Source organism: Gymnoscopelus microlampas, assembly GCF_963454915.1.
Source record: "Gymnoscopelus microlampas genome assembly, chromosome: 22".
Classification (NCBI taxonomy): Eukaryota; Metazoa; Chordata; class Actinopteri; order Myctophiformes; family Myctophidae; genus Gymnoscopelus; species Gymnoscopelus microlampas.
The window spans coordinates 17,571,729-17,593,812 of record NC_139959.1 but is presented as its reverse complement, the minus strand read 5'-3'; the positions used below and the strand labels follow the sequence as shown (position 1 = coordinate 17,593,812).

The following is a 22,084-nucleotide window of genomic DNA, read 5'->3' as shown; positions in this document are numbered from 1 at the left end:
GATTCACCTTGTGTCTTGTCTGACTGCCTGAATTCTACGTCTGCTCTAAAGTCTTAAATCATTTTGGTGATGATGTCAGACAGAGTACTCTTATGCACTGCCTTGAACCCTTTGCACTCTTGTTTTGCCGTGGTCTGCCTCCTAGTGCTCGTTTTGTGCATGACAAGAGGAAACGCGCATTGACTGCACAGTACGCTGTCTCTCTGAGATGAAGCTTATATTTGTGTTTCGCAACTAAATGTATTAAATGGCTTCCTAAATTAACACGTGTGCATGTGTGTGTGTGTGTGTTAGGGAGTGACTCTGTACGTAGTCTAAACACTGGAGTTGGAGAGCTGGTTGGGGACACACGGTTCTGGCATGGGAAGGACTACTGTAACTTTGTCCACAAAGACTGGATACAACTGGACAAACCCTTCGATGGTGAGGATAGTCACCCCACCCCCTCCTCTCTCTCCATGTCTCTCTGTGCCTCTCTCTCTCTCTCTCTGTCTGTCACTTTCTCTGTCTACACATCTTAAACTGTCTGTTGTTATGTCTCTATATATACAGTATGTGTCTCTATTCAACTCTTCATCTTTCTTTCACTTTATTTTCAAGAATCAAGAATCAAGAGGTTTTATTTGTCACTATTCATACAGGTACAAGCAGCGAAATGCAAGTGTGGTAAGGTCTGCAGTGCAAATGCTGTGCAACATCAACATACAGTAACAACAATAAAGCTAAGATAACAAGAGAAGCCCCTTGAAAATAACTAGAGCAGCAGCAGCAATATCAACAATACCAATACAAGTTATGTGCAAAAGGCATAACCAATATACTATAGTATCAATAGCAACATCAACATAGCAACAACAAAAATATTGTTTTCTGCTTTCAGATCTCTCTCTCTCTCTCTGACTCATCTCTGTTGGCAAAGGTCACCCTCATCCACTTTGCAGACAGTCTTATTGATTGACTTGCCTCCTGTCTCCTCTCTTTCTTTTCTTTTGTACCTCTCTCTCTCTCTTTCTCTCTAAAAACACACCACACTGTATGTAGCGCACACACCTGCCGTACCTGATCTACATATACTAAGTACTACTACTGTTCCTGTCATTGCAGATTTTATCGACAGGCATACAACTCCCAGAATGCCTTGGCATGATATTTCCTCAGTGGTTCACGGGAAGGCGGCGCGGGACGTGGCCAGACATTTCATCCAGCGCTGGAACTTCACAAAGGTCAGGGGTCAAACCCTGGTTTTGTCAAACAGTGAACTAAGATCCAAAATGGATTAGCCATCCGGATCTAATAATGAAATATTGACAAACAGTGTTCCCACGATATGCTGCTATTTGTTGTGCTTTAAACCGTTTCCTATGTGCTGTTCACATTGTTGGTAGAGGTTTTATGATGATTGTAGTTGATTTGAAATAACTGATGAAGTTACAACAGTGTTTTCAATTAATTCAGTTACTGGGCTGAAGGGTGAAGGGCTTTCCAATTAGGCTACCGGTATGTGTAATTGTGACGGTTTCATAGCAGTTCATTCAGCTGTGGAAATTCCGTTATTCAGCACAACGCATTACATTACATTTTCTATTTGTCGCTACATTTTCTATTTGTCACTACTTTATATTTTGCACAGGAACTTGACAAACACTTTCACACGCCCAATATGCCGTGTCACAGATCCACAAAGGTATCCAGGTATCCACCTGTAAACTTAATTAAGTTAATTTATCTCAGTCTTGTTTTATGCTTGAGACTGTTTCCTGAACAAGGTATTCTGGTTTTCAGCAGAGAATACTAGCACCACAGATTAAAGGAAATATATGAGATATAAAAATAATGAGAACGGTTGTGTCAACAAGTAGTGTTGTACACCTTTATCAAGGTACACGGCAAAATGAACAGTGTAATTATTTTACCATCCTGTGTTCTCTGTCTTTTTACCATCAGATAATGAAACCCAAGTACCGCTCTCTGTCTTACCCCTACCTGCTGCCGAAGTCCCACACCACCGCTGGAGAGCTGCCATACCAAGTCCCCAACTGTACGCAAGCCAAAGTCCAGGTATGATGAGCGCTGCACTGTACTGTAGGGGTGTCACGATTCACTTACCTCACGATTCGATTCAAAATCGATTCCTAGGGTGCCGATTCGATTAAAATTGCGATTCTGCGATTAATTGATATTCGATTCGATTCTGCGATTTATTGCGATTTTCTAGGGTGCCGATTCGATTAAAATTGCGATTCTGCGATTTATTGCGATTTTCTAGGGTGCCGATTCGATTAAAATTGCGATTCTGCGATTAATTGATATTCGATTCTGCGATTTATTGCGATTTTATAAAAAAAAAATAATAATAATAAAAAAAAAAAAAAAAAAAAAAAATTTTTTTTAAAAAAAAAAAATCGATTTTAATATTTTGAATCGATTTTTAAAATCGTGGCATTAAGAATCGCGATTTATTCATGAATCGATTTTTTTTGACAGCCCTACTGTACTGTATCATGTCTGTGTAGAACAAACACTAATAAGGGTTGGCGTACAAATGTAGTTTAACCTGTTGGATATACTGTATGCATATGCAAAACGGTCGCCTCGGGAAACGCAGATAGGAAGTGTTCGATCAAATATGAATGAATATTCTGTTATTGCATTGTACATTTCTCTCCTCAAATGTTTTCGAAAACATGTTTCGGTGTACTGTTTAGCTGTAGAGTCATTGTGTGTTTGTTTACATGGCTGCCATGTTGGATTCGGCCAAAATCAAGCAATGCAGACTGATATGAGCCAGGTGGTCTAGAGTCTTTGATTAGAGAGCGGTCTGTTATTGAGTTCAGCGGTCACTGTTGAAAAATAACAGATCGCTGTCTTCAGTATCAGGCATTCCATTAAGTGTAATAAATGTGCTGAATGTGGCCAACACACATGCAGGCTGGCATAAATGTACAAACTAACGTAAAAAGTGCATAAGCATGCAAGCCTTATTCCTTCTTTCTCTCTAACTGTCTGTCTCTCTGTCTGTTTGTCTGTCTCTCTCTCTAGATCCTGCGTTCATCATGTGACTGGTCAGCAGGTATAAAGTACCACGAGGAGTCCATCCACAACGCCTATGTTGATGTAATCAAAAACAGCCAGCACTTCATCTACATAGAGGTACCGTTACTGTATATGCAACCCACCAGCATTGCACACTCATGTTCTGAAGTCAAATGTTTTATTCTTCTATTTCACTTAGAGTATTATTACAACTAGTTTGAGATTAAGATTTTAATTTTACCTTTAAGGCATCCCATAGCCCCACCTCCAATTATACATATAGCAGTGGAGACATATTGTTTGTTGATTGACTCAACTCTTGATAGAAAGACTAAACACTAGACAGATAAATTAACAGATGAACCATCTTTTAATTATATTTGCTGTATTTTGTGGTTGTAATATGCTTGTTTATGTTGGTAATGGACTAAAGTAAATCAGATTGATTTATGATGGGGTATGCCTGGGCTAACAATTTTACCAGTCAATCTATTTTGGACCATAAGTCTAATTATACAGTATATTTAAAAGGAAAAACTGTGTTAGACCTTTAATAAATGATTATATTAATCTTAATTGTAATAGCATTTTCTAATTAAAACATGATATTTGTTTCCTCAAGGATGTATAGTAACAGCAGAGCACACAGCTACCTCAGTATGGGTCATTAGGCTGACATGTGTTTTCCTGTTTCAGAATCAGTTTTTCATCAGCTGTGCAGATAACAGACACGTCTTCAACAAAATAGGAGACACTATAGCTGAACGCATCATCAGAGCATTCAGGTACAACACGCACACACTGTAAATGCACAGTGTTGTCAAAGAACGGCACTGTTTGCTCTGCCTTATCTTTTAATGATTTATTAGGGAAGTACACGAAGAACACACACACACAAAGCTTTGACATTGATGGATGCATTCCTGTTCGATCCAGAATATTTCCTAAAAGACTAATATTTTCTCAAGTTGTAAAGTCGTCTGGTGAGGTTGTTTGACTTGGACGGGTACAAGAGCTATTAGAATATCTGACTTTTAAAGGCAAACACTCTGTGTTTCTCTCTGTTTCTCTATCCTCTCGTCTCTCACTCTCTTGTTCCGTTGTCAAGGGGCTTATCAGATGAAAGTGTGTAAACAGAGATATATATATTTACTTAAGGATGGATAAGATGGTCTAAAGCAAACACACTTACTCAGACACACACACACACACACACACACACACACACACACACACACACACACACACACACACACACACACACACACACACACACCCAGTGGTCACACCCAAGAACCACTCTACAACAATTCACAAGCACAACTAAACATGTCATTACATTGTAACCAGTGTACTAACCACATCATGTAACACGTGTCGTTGTAACTTGTGTCTGCAGGGAAGGGAAGAAGTACCGCGTGTACGTGGTGACTCCTTTACTTCCTGGGTTTGAGGGAAACATTAACACCGGAGGAGGCAGCGCCATCCAGGCCGTCATGCACTTCAACTACAGGTGTGTTTGTGTGTGCGTGTGCGGTCCACCTGCTATTCCGATGTGTTTGAGTTCTAAGTTAAAAGGAAGAAGATTTAGCTGCACTGTTTACCTAGTATAGATAGCAGCTCTTAACTGAGAAGTGTGTGTGTCAACATTCAGTTAATTTTCAACCCTCCCTATGTGAACACACACATACAAAGGCTTGCATTGTTATGAATGGCAGCTCAACCTGTCTAGCATACCGTAACACATAGAGGATTATATCCGTTAAACTAAAATCATTGATGGTGATGAAATAACGATGAAATAATGGTTGATGACTTAATTCATTGAATAATTTTGATGTGTGTGTGTGTCTCTTCGTAGGACTATGATCAGAGGGGACTGCTCCATCATATCCCAGTTAAAGAGAGAAAGTAAGTCTACTGTACTTCTTAGAGAAGCTGGTGACCAAAATGTCGCCGTTTCAAACCCTAAAATCTGGGCCGGTGAATGAGGCCCATGTACAGTTGAAGCACCCTTGGCGCTCAGTTGCCAGCAGTAGCAGATTGGCGTTCTAATTGTCAGATGCCAGGTTTTCAAGAGAGTGAAACCGGACGTTAGTCTTAAAAGAGTAAATCAGCCGTGGGTAAATAAAGAGATCCTGTATTTTGTACGTAGCTGCTGGTTGACACATCGCTGCTGACAGCCACTTTGTTTTCTGAGCCATGGCCTTGAACCTGCAGGGACACCCTCTGCACACCAGTGCCAAAGTAGAGCTGCAACTATCGATTATCTCTCAGCTTTTCTATCGTTGTGTCTTTCCTACGCTGTCTCCCTCACAGCTTTCCTACTGTCTGTCTCTCCTACATTGTCTCCCTCTCAACTTTATTACTGCCTGTCTCTCTCTCATTGTTTCCCTCTCAGGTTTCCTACTGTGTTTCATGTGTGTGTCCAGTTTTCTTTCAGAGGGAGAAAATAACTCCAAAACCTTCACCATCTTAAAAATTAACACAAACACACATGAAAGCACCCATATAGAATAACAGCTGAGCACCACCAGAACCATTACAGCTGGACCGGTTTAGAATTACACGCAGGACTGTAGCTCTCTCTGTCATTGGTGGTGTGGTCGTCTTGATGCAGTCTCAGCAGGGAGGCGTCGTGGTTGGGATGGTTTGGAATGTCCCGTCACTGATGGGTCACAGGTTCAGTTCTGGCAAATGGACACATTTTCTCTCATTTCTCTTTCTGTCTGTGTCTCTCACAATGTATCCCTCGCTTATGAAGCATCAAGTAAGTTCATGCAGGACACGGGAGTCATTCACGTCCCCCCAGCTGTAATCGGCTGTCAATCTGCTGACTGAATAAGTGTTTCAGCCACGCTTTTCCACAATCACACCAATCACAGCTCATTCTCACACCAAGGCGATCCATTTAAATATGTCTCTCCGCTACACTGGATCTCTGCTATTCCATTACTGCCGCACACACTGCTGCTGGAAGAGCTTTCATGGCCCAAAAATTCAACTGAAAATGTTAAAATGAAATTCAATGTTATGCATGGCTCTTAGTCTTACTTTGCGCCTGCTTGTGTTTACCCATAGAGGTTTCTGCATTGCGTTCCCTGATTTAGCTTAGCATGCTGCTTTGCTAATTCAGGGGACATCTTAACTCATTCATTGCCATTAACGTGTTTGACGTGTTTTTTTAGTTGTTGTTTTTTAAACGTCCAGAACCCAAGATAACGTGATCCGAAGATTTACTGCTCCATTCACCTCTTGGTTAACTTATTACTTAAAAATCTCGGCTCCAGTGTACTTTATTTTACTCTCTCTCCTTCCATTTATATTTACTACTGTAAATATAGTGTCTCAGGGGCAGTACGTCAGCTAATTCATATGTTATAACATAACCCCAACATCATGGCTTCATTTCGTGCCTCAGAACCCCGGTGTTGCATGTCTCTCTGCTCTCACCTCTCAGTCTCAGTAAAGCACAAACACATGAAGACAGTCTTATAATAAACTACACATATTTGAATTCATAGATAAGACTCCTCTCTCTCTCCGTCTCTCTCAGTGGGAGACACGTGGATGAACTACATCTCGATTGCCGGCCTGAGAACCCATGCTGAGCTGGAGGGAAAGCTGGTGACGGAGCTCATCTACGTCCACAGCAAGATGCTCATCGCAGACGACAACACCGTCATCATCGGTACGTGGGCCATCTGTTGTAAGATGGAGGATAATACAGCTCATACACAGAGCCTCTGCATATGGAATAGGGGTGGCAGTGGCTCAGGAGGTAGAGTGGCTGCTTGGGAAACGGAAGGTTCCCGGTTCGATCCCCGACTTCCCCTGAGTTGGTGTCGGAAGTGTCCTTGAGCAAGACGCATCTATGAAGTAAATCTTCAAAGTTTGAATCCTCAAAGATCAACATCAGCTAACTGGTATTAGCTCTGTGTTTTGAATATTTTAAAATACATTAAATGTTTAGGGATTTGAAGTATATACATTTAAAAATAAGTAATGTATTTTGCATGCACCGGTTAATAGTTGGTCAACTTATGACGTGAAAACAAATCCCATACTGCCCTCTTGTGGTTGGTACTGGCACTATCTCTTATGGTGGTTAAGCCATCTCAGTAACAAACCTACACCCACTTCTTTATAAAAAACAATGCTGATACAATCCCACATGAAGGACTGCCCTAAAGTGTATGCATTGATCCTGGGACGCAGTCATTTGATTGTTTTAATTAACTCATTCATTGAATTTAGATCACCAGACGTATCGGTAGATGTCCAATCGACATCTGGCTATGCAAGACTATTTGCTCACGCTTTTACTTTGTATCTTTGAGCTCTCCTTATCTTTTTAATTTTCTTATCTCTTTGTTGCCTGGCTGGCTATTTTCTTATCGGCCGTGTTTTTCTTATCCGTTCCTGTGCTTTTATGACTGCCGTAACTGCCATGGCGACTGAAATTCACCCGTGGGATCAATAAAGGGCCCTATCTACAGTATCCATCTCATCTCCGCACACAGTGAAACCGCCTCTTCTCTTTTCATGACATCAGGTTCTGCCAACATCAATGACAGGAGCATGCTGGGAAAGAGAGACAGCGAGGTGGCGGTGATCGTGGAAGACTCGGAGCGCGTCGCGTCGGTGATGGACGGGGAGACGTACCAGGCCGGTCCCTATGCACTGCAGCTACGCCTGGAATGCTTCAAGTATGTCCCGTCTCCTACGGCTCATTTGTTTTTGTTAAAATTCAGAATCAGAATCCGTTCCATCGATTTTGTTATTTCCATAAAAAGACAAAGAAGAAGAGGGGGGGGGGGCTAGGGGAAGAGAGAGAAAGATCAATAAAAGCAACAATGTATCTACATATTTACACATAGTATATCCATCCGGTGCGGTATGTACCTGAGGTTATTAGACCAGTAGTTTTCTTTTCTAACCACGGCTGCCGTGGTTAAGTGGTTAAGTTGCCATATCGTCCTAGGCCCACAGGTTGGAAATCGCTGTCTTATAGGGCTCATTTGTTTTTGTTCAAAGAAGACTAGACAATCATTTTATATGAACTGATGCCACTGTTTAATTGACTGCTTACATGTTTAAACCTGAGAGGACAGAGAGATACAGGAGGAAGTGCCTGTAAGATTGTATTGATTACAAATCACTCAAGATAAAAGCCTCAGCTAAGCGTCAGCTGTAAATGCAAACTAGCTGCGTGTGCACGCGCGCGCGCGCGCGTGTGTGTGTGTGTGTGTGTCGTGCAATTTCCTGCAATATTCAGCAATACCCGCACACTGTCATTTTCGTAAGAAACTCTCTTTTACTTCCTTTTGATGTGAGTTTTTCCCGTATCATCCACCTCTCTCCCCCCTCCTCTCTTCTATGACTCTCTCCCCTCCCCCTTTATTTCCCCTTCTCTGTATTTCCCTCTATCCCCCTCTTTCTCTTTACCCCTCCACCTATCTCTGTCTCCCCCTCTGTCTCTTTCTCCATTTCTCTCTCCCCATTCCCCGTCTCTTTGTCTCCCTATCGCTTCATCTATTTCTCTCTCTTTCCGTCTCTCTCTCTCTCTGTCCCTCTTAATCTCTCTCTCCTCCCTCAGGACGATACTAGGGGCTCATACTGACCCCTCCATCGACGTGTCGGACCCCCTCAGTGATCACTTCTACAAGGAGATCTGGATGACCACATGTGCTATTAACGCTACCATCTACCAGAAGGTGCCACACACACACACGCACACGCACACGCACACGCGCGCACACACACACACACACACACACATACACACACACACACACACCCCCCTATCTATCTATTTATTTCTATCATCTCACATACAGTAGTTATCTCTCATTCTCTTTACTTCCTCTCCTCCTAACCTCTTTTTCTCCTCTCTCCATCCTTCAGGTGTTTCGCTGCCTGCCCTCCAGCGACGTGCGGAACATGTCTGAGTTGGACGGCTACCTGTCCCACCCCGGCCTGGACCAGGAGGACCCGGCCCGCGCCCACGAGGAGCTGAAGAAGATCCGGGGCTTCGTGGTCCAGTTCCCGCTCCAGTTCCTGGCCGAGCAGAACCTCCTTCCTCCCATAGGCTCCAAGGAGGCCATGGTGCCCATGGAGGTCTGGACCTGAGCCACGGAGGAGCTGGACACAACGGGAACTGTTAAAGTGTGTGTGTGTGTGTGTGTGTGTGTGTATACATTCACTCATTCACACAGACGTATGTACATATTACATATTCTGAGATATTCAGTATATGTGTGTATTATGGCTTAACACACGTGACACACACATGTATTTACAGTTATGTTAGCATTGTCACTAAACATCATAAATACATCAAATCAACTTAAAATCATAAACACGTGATCAGTTGCTGTTGTCATGAACTGAAGCACATCATGACAAAAGTGGGAGACGACACACAGGGTTAACTTTAAATGTATTTATTGATAACTCAAAAGAACAGAAACTAATACTTAATTAGCGTGGGGTGTGGATAGTCAGTGGTATCAGTAGTGTAGTGCATGTATGGATGTGTGAAAATGTAGTGTATGTGCAAGGTGCAAAACAAAGTAGAACTAAACTCAGACAGAACCAAAAACAAACAATGTTTCCTGTGTAGGAGAGAGAGGCAGAATGGCCTTGACCAGCCTGCTTAAATACTCCAGAGGATGATTGGAGTCAGGTGTGCCTCGTCCTCTAGGCACACCCCTGCAGGCTGGTCCCCTCCTCCTACACATGAACAGAGAACACCATTAGAGTCACAGCAACACTACACCCAAACAGGATGGGTCATCACACCCCCCCCCATAAGAGAGGAGACCAACCAGGTACTCCGTAACATTTTTCAATTCAACTTTACAGTTCTCATCATACTAATACCTGACCCATCCATCCAACCACCCACTCACCCCCTCAGTCACCTGTAGGAACAGTTTTAAGAGTGATGAGTGATAGCATAAATAGATGGATACCGGCACAAATATCGATTAACTGTACTTGGCAGTTTGACAGTTTCAAAAACACAGCCTTAGCTGACCAAATAAACTTTAGACTTCAGAATCACAGTAAGAGGTACCACAACTGCAGAACGTACTTGGTCTACAGCAATCTTCTATGTGTGGTAAAGGGAACAAGTCAGGTTTTGTAACACTGGTGACTTTTCTTAAGTCTGTGCAAGGTCGAAAAGTGAAATCAGGCCTTTTAACCAAAAGAGACACAGAGGCCCAACTGCCATTTGAGGGTTCTGCCAAATTGTTATCCAGCATGTACCTAACCTCCTTATCCAGTTGGGCTCGTTTTGTATCTCCAATATCGTGCTCTATCAGCTGTGTATGTGATGGTGTGTCTGCAAATAGCAAAGGATAGCTATTAACCATAGAAACCCACTCCTTCCTTTTTTTCTCATCCACCGGTCCAAGTACTTCGGGTAAAGCTTTTAATGCCTCAGCGTTGTTTACCCGTACTGGAATCCCATTCTCATCTGCCGGCCAAACTCCCCCTCCATTAACCTCCCCCGCCGAAGAACCGCCCACCGTGCCTGTGCACAATGAAGGCTCAACGTAAGGGACGTCACTAGAGCTTTGGGACGCCGACATTTGAGAACAGTATGGTTTCAACAGACTCACATGACACAGCCTAGCTTTTCCTTTAGGCCAAACTTTATCCCCTGCCAAATCATTACCCAGGATTATGTCAACCCCTTCCACTGGTAATTCAGGACGCACTCCAACCACCACCTCCCCACTAACCAACCCGCAGACTATGGTCATTCTATGGAGCGGTACCGGAATGATCTGCATACCCATACCTCGCATCAAAATGAAATCGCCTGTCTCTGAACCCGAGTATAATGGAATTATGTCTTGACGGATAAAAGTATGTAATGCACCTGTATCTCTCAAGATGTTAACTCTTACTGCCTTCATACCAGGTAGTGCTACATAACCTTCCGAAATGAATGCTGAATACTCAGTCTTAGAGTCACACCCAGTGGAACACCTGATGTCCGAAACACTTTCCATCTTAACATTTAGCTGAGGTGAGGGAATGGCAGATGCAGCCAAAGCGGCCGGTTTGATTGGTGCACCACTTAACAGCTTCTCTCTAGCTTTAAGAGCAAAACAATCCTTTTTCCAGTGTCCACTTTTATGGCAAAAATGACAAACATTAGATTCATCCTGTTTCCCTGAACCATCTTCAAACTCAGAAAACCTTGAATCCCCCAGCCCCCCAAAACGTTTGTCTATATGGACTGGACCACCGGTCTGATGCCTATAGACACCACCAATTACACTTTTGTGTGTTAAACCGTATTCATCAGCCAAGATGGCTGCTTCTTGGGGTGTCTTAACTTTTCTCTCCGTTATGTAAGTAGCAATATTAACAGGTACACAGGTTTTTAATTGTTCCAGAGTTAGCAGATCACAAAGCTCTTTGAAAGTTTTAACCTCTGACGCAACACACCATCTGTTAAACTGGACCAACATATCTCTTACAAATTCAACATACGTTTGCTGTTCATTTTTCCTCCAATTCCTAAAACGTTGCCGATAAGCTTCTGGTACCAATTCATATGCCCGCAACACTGTACTTTTTACAACTTCATATCTTTTACTTTCTGTTATGGACAAAGAAGCATAGGCCTCCTGGGCCTTACCTGTGAAAACACATTGTAGTAGTAGAGTGCGCTCACCATCAGACCAGCCCCTGGCGTCTGCCACACGCTCAAACAGGGAAAAGAACAAATCTGGATCAGTCTCCGAAAACTTGGGAAGTAATTTCAAGTTAGATCCTACATTAAATTGCTTTGCTTCCTTAACACTCAACTTTAACTTCTCCTGCTCCAATTCCAACTTTAGCAATTCAGTCTTTTGTTTAATTTTTTCAATCTCTTTCTCATGTTCCAGTTTAATTTCAAGCAATTCTTTTTGTTGTTCAAAAGTTAACTGCCTAGAAAATGAAAAGGTTTTACCATCTTCCAGCTCGTCCTCCAATAGTACCTCCTCCTCCGGTAACACGTCCTGTGTCACCAAACTGTCCATCAGAAATACCTTTACCTTAAATTTTACCCGCTTGTCACGGATCTCAACTTTGTAGTGTTCTGCTATTTTTAACAGTTGCTCTTTTGTGCATTTATCTATTAGCTCCACAGAGGGAGCCTTAATAAATTCCTCTACCAAACTCATTTTTTCTTAAAAAAAAAAAAAAACTTTGTGCAAAGGTTTCAACCAAAAAGTGGAACAAAACCTCAGAGCCCAACTCCCCTATCTAACCTGCCTACCATAAACTGACTAACTCGCTCATCCCTAGTCTTCAGTGGCCCTCCTGAGTCCCCCATTCCGACAAGGCATCTCAGTGGTACCACCGCATCCCATCTTTTGTGGAACACAGTCTAACCCTAAAAAAAAAAAACAGAGATTCCCATAGGGAGAACCACTGTTAAAATCTACCGGGAGTTGGAACCCCAAGGCCTAAACCACTCACTTAACTCCAGAAACCTGCACTGAGAAAAAATGAATTCCTAATGCTCTCTCCCCCCCAACAAAAATACCAACTATGTGTGTCTCCCAACCCAATTTGTTCAACTTAACAAACCCAACAAAACCTAAAATACAAAATTAATTGTGTGATAAAAAACACTTAAGTTTTATTATCACTAATTTAGGCTAAAAAGTGACGAGCCCCCATCTTGTCATGAACTGAAGCACATCATGACAAAAGTGGGAGACGACACACAGGGTTAACTTTAAATGTATTTATTGATAACTCAAAAGAACAGAAACTAATACTTAATTAGCGTGGGGTGTGGATAGTCAGTGGTATCAGTAGTGTAGTGCATGTATGGATGTGTGAAAATGTAGTGTATGTGCAAGGTGCAAAACAAAGTAGAACTAAACTCAGACAGAACCAAAAACAAACAATGTTTCCTGTGTAGGAGAGAGAGGCAGAATGGCCTTGACCAGCCTGCTTAAATACTCCAGAGGATGATTGGAGTCAGGTGTGCCTCGTCCTCTAGGCACACCCCTGCAGGCTGGTCCCCTCCTCCTACACATGAACAGAGAACACCATTAGAGTCACAGCAACACTACACCCAAACAGGATGGGTCATCACACTGTAGACACACAAATGGATGGAATTGAACACACACACACACACACACACACACACACACACACACACACACACACACACACACACACACACACACACACACTACATACAATTATACATAGAAACATACAGTGTTGCTACAGAGATAACCACACACGCACACACACACTCTTGCCTTCAATGAAGTAAACTCTACCAGCACTACTAGTGTGCCTCTCGACCAGGGGGGCCTGAGCATCAGCGTTTTTCAAACAACATGAAGTACGAAAGGAAGAAGGAAAAAAAAGAAGGAAGAATTGAAGTGATCAGTGCCCGTGAAAAAGACTCTCTAATGTAACCTACTACTGTTAATACCAACACTATGCAACGCACTGCGTTGGCGAACGCAGCTCTGAGTGTGTCTCCGTGGCGAGACAGGACGGATCGGAAGGACACTAATGGATGTTTGATGAGTAACGCCTGATTTATGCTTTGTTGTATGGCTGCGTCACTCGCTGAAGAAAAATAACAGATTTTCAAGTGGAAAACATTTACCTTTCTCTTTATTTTTCACTTGTAAATATGTTATTTTCACAGTGACACATTGCACGCCAAAGTATTAATAAGGCTTACGTACGACAGAGATGGAGCTATGGAATTATTCTTTTGTAAAGTCTTAAGACTGTTATACATCGAGAGCATTTTAGCCCTGCTAACCTTAACCTCCCTCTTTTAACCTAGAAATGTTTAGTTTTTGTCAAACAGAGAATCTCATAAAGTGCCATGGACGATAGATTATATTTGTTATTGCGGTTCACACTTCATTTACATTCCCATCGTGTGGTGGATTGATTATTTACTAAGCCTTAAAACAACCTCTGGTTTTATCGGAGGCTGACAAACTGGCGTTTGTGGTATGGTTTTGTCATACAACATTACCCAGCTATCCTGCATGCTAAAGTCTCGGCTTCAAATGCCCATAACGTGTCTTCCATATGTGTCTAGTGTGCATGGCATCGCATGTATCACTGCTATTAGTAATTCAAGCTAAACTAAGCTAACCAATTACTAAGGCGTTAATACATATCTAGCTAGCTAGCATGTAAATAATGAGTTGCCAAGATGTTACTGCTTGTAGCCTGCAGCATACAACTTGTACATGTACAAAAATGCATACAAACCATTTCCCAGATATTACCTACAGGATAAAATGTGTGCTATGCAAGCTATGTTCACTGTATGCCAGGTATCAACTAGAGCGGTCTTATTTTCGAATTCAGTGGTTCTCAATGGAGGGTCTGGGGACCCCCAGGGGTCCTTGAGGGGGTTCCAGGGTGTCCTCAGCAAAATGATTGATTGATAGGAACCAAATGGACGGGACGTTTACAGGTCTGGGACTCTGAGAGCGTACTAATGGAACCAAATGGACCATTACGGCTCCATTTTTTTGGTCCATTTGTACTCTCAGAGTTATGGCGTTCCGTGGCCTTGATGCATACCAAACTGGGGGTCCTTGAAATTAAAAATGTTTGAGAACCACTGATCTATGGTGAAACTAGGACCTTAATGTGCTCTTGTTCTCTCTCTCTCTCTCTCTCTACCTCTCTACCTCTCTGTCTCTCTCTACCTCCCATTTCAGTGGTTCTCAACCTAGGGCTCAGGGGGCCCTCAAAGGTCCACAAAATGTTTAATGAAGAAATTAAGACATCACTAATGTATGAAATAAATTGTGCGTCTTATTCAAAGGATATATCATTTTCTTGTGAAGTTAAGGATGTTTTAGAGCCACCAAGTGTATATTTTTATTATGGATGTTGGATGATGAATGAAGTCAACAAGCCTTGAAAAGGTGCAGAGTGGTGTCAAAGTTCAGTATAGGATCATGAGGAACACAAGGTTGAGAATCACTAATTTTCTCTCTCTATCTCTCTCTCTCTCTCTCTGATCTCTTAACCACATGAACCCTAGCATTTCTATTCTGGGCATGTCATAATAGGCGAACATTCGACAAACATTCGGTGAAAAATAGCAGATCTACAAGCTAGCAAGGCGAGCAACGAGAACCTTGTAGATTGGCTATTTTCCGCAAAGATATTAATGATGTATTGGGATAAAAGTAGGGGGGGAAGTATAGACCCCAGTCAACAAAGTATATCCTAGGGTTTAAGTGGTTAAATACAATAATTGCTGTCTCTATTGAATTGCACTTTTTGCACAGACTGTTTTTGCCTCCTTGGAATTCCCTGACAACACGACCTCCAGTCACAGTGTAATGTGTTGCATTGTTTTTGTGAAACGAGGAAATAAATGCGGTATTAGTGACTATTAAAAATGACCAGATTTTCATGACATGTTTGTCATCTTTGGTTTCCCTCCCACTCTGGTATTTTGACTACCATCTTGGCTGACGTGATTTGTTGTGTGGTGGCACTCGCCACAAATGACAGAGATTTTCAGCTGGTGATGAGGTATGAATTAGGCTTTAAGAGAGGTTTGTCTATTTTTGAAAACTCTTGAACATTTGTAATTTTGTATATATATATATTTAAGGGAACATTACATTTGTAAGTCAAATCTTTTCTTCTGTCCCACCATCTTCTGCACCAAATCGGGTAGTGGTGGAAGGATTGAGGGGTGGCTGTGGATGTCCACATTGGGACGGGACTGATGTGTATTAAGAAGAGTAATGGAACACCATACACACAGAAGAACCATCAACTACTAAAGAACCATTTGTTCTAGTGAATGGGTCTTCATGTTCCTCATCTAGTTCTAGAGAACCTTTTTTTGTCAAAGTTCTTTGAGGAACCTTTGAACTCTTAAACAACGTCTTAATAGGCAGACATTCATCGAAAATAGCAGATCTACAAGCTCTTGTGAGCTTGTAGATCTGCTATTTTTGACAAACATTTCAGCCGGTGGTTGATGAAGTTTATACGGTTTAAGGGGTTTGGGTTCTTTCTAGAACCATTCAAATAAATGGTCTGAAAGGAACCAAAATGGTTCTTATATGGCATCACTCTGAAGAACCAGTTTTGGTTCCAGTTGGTACCTTTATTTTTCTGTGTGTACTTGGATAAATAGTGGGAGTTTTTTTACAACTTCCTCTGGAGGTCAGCATTTAGTCTTTGGAAGAACCATAGACTGTATAGGGAAGAACCTGGAAAGAAAGTTGCCTGCATTGCGCCACCCCCCCATGTGTGTGGTTGTCATTGGAAAGCCCAGGATGTCCTCTTCAGGTGACGAGAGACTTGACTGTTTTTACTCAGATGAGATGCAAGAACATAACCTATGTCCACCACAGAGGACAAAATACTTCCAGACGGTTCTCGGGAGGCTAATAGGAAAGCTGTTTTTCTTTTATATCTCTCTGTTCCTTGTCTGTTTTTATGTTTCACTGCTTTCTGTCTAGATTGTTTATTCCATTTATCACTTTTACTATTAATCTCTCTCTGTTCACATTCTTTCTCTTTCTCTCCTCCTCTCTAATACCCCTCCCCTATCTTAAAGGAACATTTTGCCTTTTTTTCAACATCCTCTCCATATATGGGTCATCATAATCAGCACGCTAACTTTCCAGGAAAGAGAAAGGCTGTAGTTTCATAGCTTGGAATCCCTATCGATGATGCCATTGGTAGGCAGGTTTATGACAACAGTCCACCTCTATGACACAGAGCAGAGTTGATGGAAATGGTGCCATCTATAATAAGCAGTGAGGACCAGTTATTTAAAGATATTGGAAGAAAATGGGTGAAGTCGTGTTCCTTTAAGTGTGTCCTCCCTGTAGGCGTGATGACCCATTTTAACAGATGAATCAGAACTTCCTGCATTCGTGTGAAATGTTGTGTAACTGCCTCACAAGACCAGAGATTCTCCAAGAACGCAGCAAGCACACACATGACTCACACGTAGGGTTGCCATCCACTCTTTCTTGACATTCACATAAGGGACACCCCCTGCCGGCGTCCCTTATTTCCAAGAAAAATAAGGGACGCCCAGAAAAAGATAATCTCTCACTGTACATATGTGTACGTTTTTTCTATTATTAATATTAACCACTTGAACCCCAGCATCCATATTCTGGGGGGAACAATTAGCCAGAAATAGCAGATCTACAACCTCACGCGTTGTGAGCGTGTAGATCGGCTATTCTTGGCAAAACGTTATGGTGAAGACAGAAAAACATGGTCCAAGTACAGAGACAGCTCAGGTTCAGTTTACTAAGTCTAAAGGGTTTAAGTGGTTAACAACCTGTATTATAGTATTATGTACTGTATATGAGCTGTTTTAACTTAAGATCTGTGTCATTGATTGATTGCACAATCCAACTGGTTTTAGTAGGGATGCACGATATATCGGCCACATATCGGTATCGGACGATATTTACCGTTATCGGTCAATAGCGGTATCGGCAAATAAAGCTGACATTAACCGATGACAGTAGAGTAGACGATATTTATCTGTTGTTGACAAGCATCAATTTTGCGCTGGCTATGTTGGTGTGTTGGTTATCTGCAGCCTACCAAGCTGTAGATTATGAACAGTTATTTCTTATAATGAAGATGTATTTGTTTCCCTGGCACAAATGGGGGAAATAGAAACACCAAAAACTAAATAAACAAATATCGGTATTAGTATCGGCTATCTGCTAAATTGTTATTTTAAACATCGGTATCGGCCAAGAATTTCCATATCGGTGCATCCCTAGATTTTAGTTTCCAAATAAGGGACAGTTCCATATTTCAAGGAACTGTTGGCAACCCTACACATGACTCAAACAACCCACATGCACACACAAAAACTAACACGCCCAGCCCATTGAGCGGGACTTCATAGCTGCTGTGTGTGTGTGTGTGTGTGTGTGTGTGTGTGTGTGTGTGTGTGTGTGTGTGTGTGTGTGTGTGTGTGTGTGTGTGTGTGTGTGTGTGTGTGTGTGTGTGTGTGTGTGTGTGTGTGTGTTCTTCAACAGGTGACCCAGAGGTGACCTGACCCATTACAGACACAACACTGTCCTTACTTTGCAAAGTAACATCAGTCAATGCCTAACTGGTATGCTGGTTATTCAACACATACGTGTGTGTGTGTGTTCTCATTGAGTAAAGGAAAAAATGGTATGAAACAAAGACATTTCATTCGTTATGACAAATTACAAATGTAATCTGTCTGCAGGGAGTTGGACACCTATGTTACTGTCTTTCATCTCTCTCTCTCACACACACACGCATGCACACGCGCACACGAACGCACTCACGCACACACGCACACACACACGCACACACCTGTGGAATGTAGAATCCACCACTAATCCTCTAGTACGGTCTAAATTCCCTCACCCTTCACCTACCTGAGGGTGTGGACATTGCAGGAGTGTGGGAATAGGTGTGCACAACTTCCGTGTGTGTGTGCGCGTCACGCGTGTCTGTCTGTCTGTCTGTCTGTCTGTCTGTGTGGAAGTGTTCATGTTTGTGTGCGTACTTCCCTGTACTTGAATAAATACCTGTGTACTTCCCCATGTGCGCATTTGTCTACTTTGCGTACATCCCTGTGTATAAGCGTGTACGCCCACTGTATGTACGTACTTGGTTTGTGTGATTTTGTGTGTACTGTGGAGCCAGTTCAGTACTTCCAGTCTGTCAGTCTGCCATCACTCTTACTTTTCATCTCTCAGGCTCACTCTGTTATTGAACTGTGGATTAAAGCAGAAACCTTACAAAGCCATCTGTTGTCCTACATAAAAACATTTACAACATCACAACCCCTCCTAACGTGTTGTTCTCACACTGTTCCTCTCTCTCTCTCTCTCTCTCTCTCTCTCTCTCTCTCTCTCTCTCTCTCTCTCCTCTCTATCCTTCCTCCTCCCCAATATGCCAAACCAGCAAAAATAAGTTATATGAACCTCATACTTGGCATGTTGATAATAAAGTGTCTCTCATTCCCATTCTGACTGATGTGGTTGAGTTGTTAAGTCATTCTGACCACATGGTCCAAAACTGGAATCCCATTAGAGGCTGTCTCCCTCCTTGTTTGCTTCGCTACTGTCTGTCCCATAGAGAGAGAACCACTCTAATGAGAGGGCACTGCAATCTCTGCACCAAACCACAAGTTACATGAAATCACCCGAACACAGCATTAGTTCACAGGACAATGTCCCATTGTCCCTTAAGCTGTCTGTGTCAGAACTGCTCATAGTTATTTCACCATAACATATGTTGACACAGACATAATGGGACAAACAATTATTTCCTGTATGAGCCGGGCAAGGCATCTTTTACGGCCCTTGTGTCAGCCCAGAGCCCAAGAGACAGTGAGTCTCTATTTATCTATCTGTCTGTCTGTCTGTCTGTCTGTCTGTCTGTCTGTCTGTCTGTTTATCTCTATCTCTATCTCTATCTCTATCTCTATCTCTATCTCTATCTCTCTCTCTCTCTCTCCCCTCCCTTTCCATCGACACCACACAGGGACAAGTTAGAAAGAACTCCAGTGACCCTGGGGTTAAGATTTTACAGTTTAATATAGTGCTACTTGATGTTGTGAACATTATACATTATAAAACATGTTTTATGTCATTGTGGGATTCAGAATAGCAAGTGGTTCCTTATACCTTCTCTCTGCTCACCCCCACCCCACCACCCTCTTTGTCCCTCTCTGTTCTAACTTTCCCCATCCTGCAGTTCCTGTTTCTTCCTCCAGGTGGTGAACATCAGTCTTTGGAGGCAGCAGGCAGCGCAGCATCACTATTAGAGTCATCCATCCTCTTCCATAGTTCTGGTCAGGGGAAGGAAGGCTTTCTAAATCTCTTAGTTATCATGGTTATTTGACCTAGAGGTTGGGTTGGAATCTGAATTAGAAATACCATGTTGCCTTTAGTGATTAATTAATCTCCTAAATTGTTGTTGCATTGTTCTCCTAGCACTCTAATCACATGGACACGTACTGCATGGAGGCCTATTGTTGATGTTTGACAAAACATTCATAATAATGAATTGCATTTTTATGGCGATTCATTATTATTAATCTGCTAATATGCCTAAATTGTAAAAGAGGTCCATGTGGTTCAGGTTCAGACAGTGACACAACCTATCTTTAAACAAAACGCAAGAATGTTCACATAAGTACATGTGGATTGTGGACATGCAGTTGAGTATAGGCTACAGTACAGGCCTCAACGTCAATAGAACAGGGCACTGCAGGAGGACAGACAGTGAACAAGGCTCACTGCTTTGCATTGAGGAAGCATATGTAAAATGTGAAATGCTTTGATGTCAGACCAAGAGCAGCATCCATGAGGAAGTAGGCTATAGTGTTATTGAATACTGTATGTAAATCAGCTATTCTTAAAGTGTGATCCACCGATCCAGGGACCCCCAGGGGTTCTTGAGAGGGTTCCAGGGGATGCCCAGTTAAATTACTGATAGTTAGAAACCAAATGGACCCTTACATGACCATGTGTACACTCTCAGAGTTATGGGGGTCCGTGGCCTAATGCATACCAAAGTGTGTGTGTGTGTGTGTGTGTGTGTGTGTGTGTGTGTGTGTGTGTGTGTGTGTGTGTGTGTGTGTGTGTGTGTGTGTGTGTGTGTGTGTGTGTGTGTGTGTGTGTGTGTGTGTGTGGGGGGGGTTCTTGAAATTAAGAACCAATGATGTATAGATTCTGTTTATCCCTCTGCCCCTTGCTCCCTCAGCTATCTTTCTTTCATCTTCTCTTCCCACTCTTCAGTGTCTCTCTCTCTCTCTCTCTCTCTCTCTCTCTCTCTCTCTCTCTCTCTCTCTCTCTCTCACGCGCGCATTCCTCGTCCTTCCCACTTTATTATAGGCTACATTCCCCATTTTCTCTAGTTTTTAATTAGTATTTGTGTAACTTGATCTGTGTATAATAACACACCCAAAATCTGTCTCTGTTTGCAACAACCTTCATAAATGTATAGGCTATATACTTTCCATTATCACACAGTATGGGCTACATAACATGGATCCATCAGATATGACATGACATAACATATCTCCCTGTGATGCTGTAACACCTGATTTTTAATTATTCAACAGGAACATTTTCATTGAAATGTAGCCTACATTCAATTATACAACAACATACAATAGTAGTTTGGACGAAGCAATCTGATTGGTTGAAAGCGGTTGAGCTATACCCGCTCTTCAAACGAGCATGACAGCACTCAGCACACCTAATCAAAATGTAAAAATCAGCTGGGCTGATCAGAGGGAGTCTCTCAGAGCAGATTCGGCTAAGTGGCTAGGCTAGCGGTTTTCATGGGAAGTTTGGGGCCGTAGGAGCTAAATCTATTTGTATTTTCCTTCTATCGAATATCTTAAATACAATGACATTGAGCTAACAGATAAGTTTTGTTTCTCTGTGTCCAGTCTGAGAAAAGTTGTCTATGGCTGAGAGTAAACAAGCACTGTTGTCTGTCTGTCTTCTGTCTGTCAGTCAGACAGACGGCCCACATGTATTTCCAGGATAACAGAGATAACACACTCGCAGTCGCAGAAAGGTTGTTATTGAGAGAGAAATGTCCCGCAATATGTTTTATTTTGGTTGTATCGAAATCGAAATATTACACTTCAGTGATGCTTGCGGAACCCGCATCACTAGTGCGTGCCAATTATCACGATAACAACACACCCTCTCGTGTGTTATATTGCTTAATACAATAAACCTCTCTTTCTGTCCCTGGAAGTTTCATTTAATTCTTTCCATTCCATTGCAATAGCGTGCACAGGTGTGGTGGTGGTGTGTGTGTGTGTGTGTGTGTGTGTGTGAGTGAGAGACACACGCATACACACACACACACACACACACACACACACACACACACACACACACACACACACACACACACACACACACACGATTACGCGCGGTACAGTGACATTGTGGGCGTCACTGTCTCCAGGAGAGCCGACCCGCCTGTTACAGCAGGCCACTCCCGGGAAGGAGAA

At 42.4% G+C, this 22,084-nt stretch overlaps 1 protein-coding gene across 3 annotated transcripts in view; it reads left to right on the top strand.

Annotated features, from left to right (window-relative positions):
• pld1b (phospholipase D1b) overlaps positions 1-15,478 on the top strand; it is a 67,003-nt gene extending 51,525 nt beyond the window's left edge. For all 3 annotated transcript variants that reach the window (XM_084048065.1, XM_084048063.1, XM_084048064.1), the window contains exons 16-26: positions 295-423; positions 1,105-1,223; positions 1,945-2,058; positions 3,040-3,150; positions 3,730-3,818; positions 4,433-4,546; positions 4,895-4,944; positions 6,590-6,724; positions 7,589-7,742; positions 8,633-8,750; positions 8,941-15,478. In XM_084048065.1, the coding sequence (XP_083904191.1) occupies positions 295-423; positions 1,105-1,223; positions 1,945-2,058; positions 3,040-3,150; positions 3,730-3,818; positions 4,433-4,546; positions 4,895-4,944; positions 6,590-6,724; positions 7,589-7,742; positions 8,633-8,750; positions 8,941-9,165 (1,358 nt within the window). In that variant the 3' untranslated portion in view covers positions 9,166-15,478. The remainder of the gene's footprint in view (positions 1-294; positions 424-1,104; positions 1,224-1,944; positions 2,059-3,039; positions 3,151-3,729; positions 3,819-4,432; positions 4,547-4,894; positions 4,945-6,589; positions 6,725-7,588; positions 7,743-8,632; positions 8,751-8,940) is intronic.
• Positions 15,479-22,084: the final 6,606 nt, after the last annotated feature.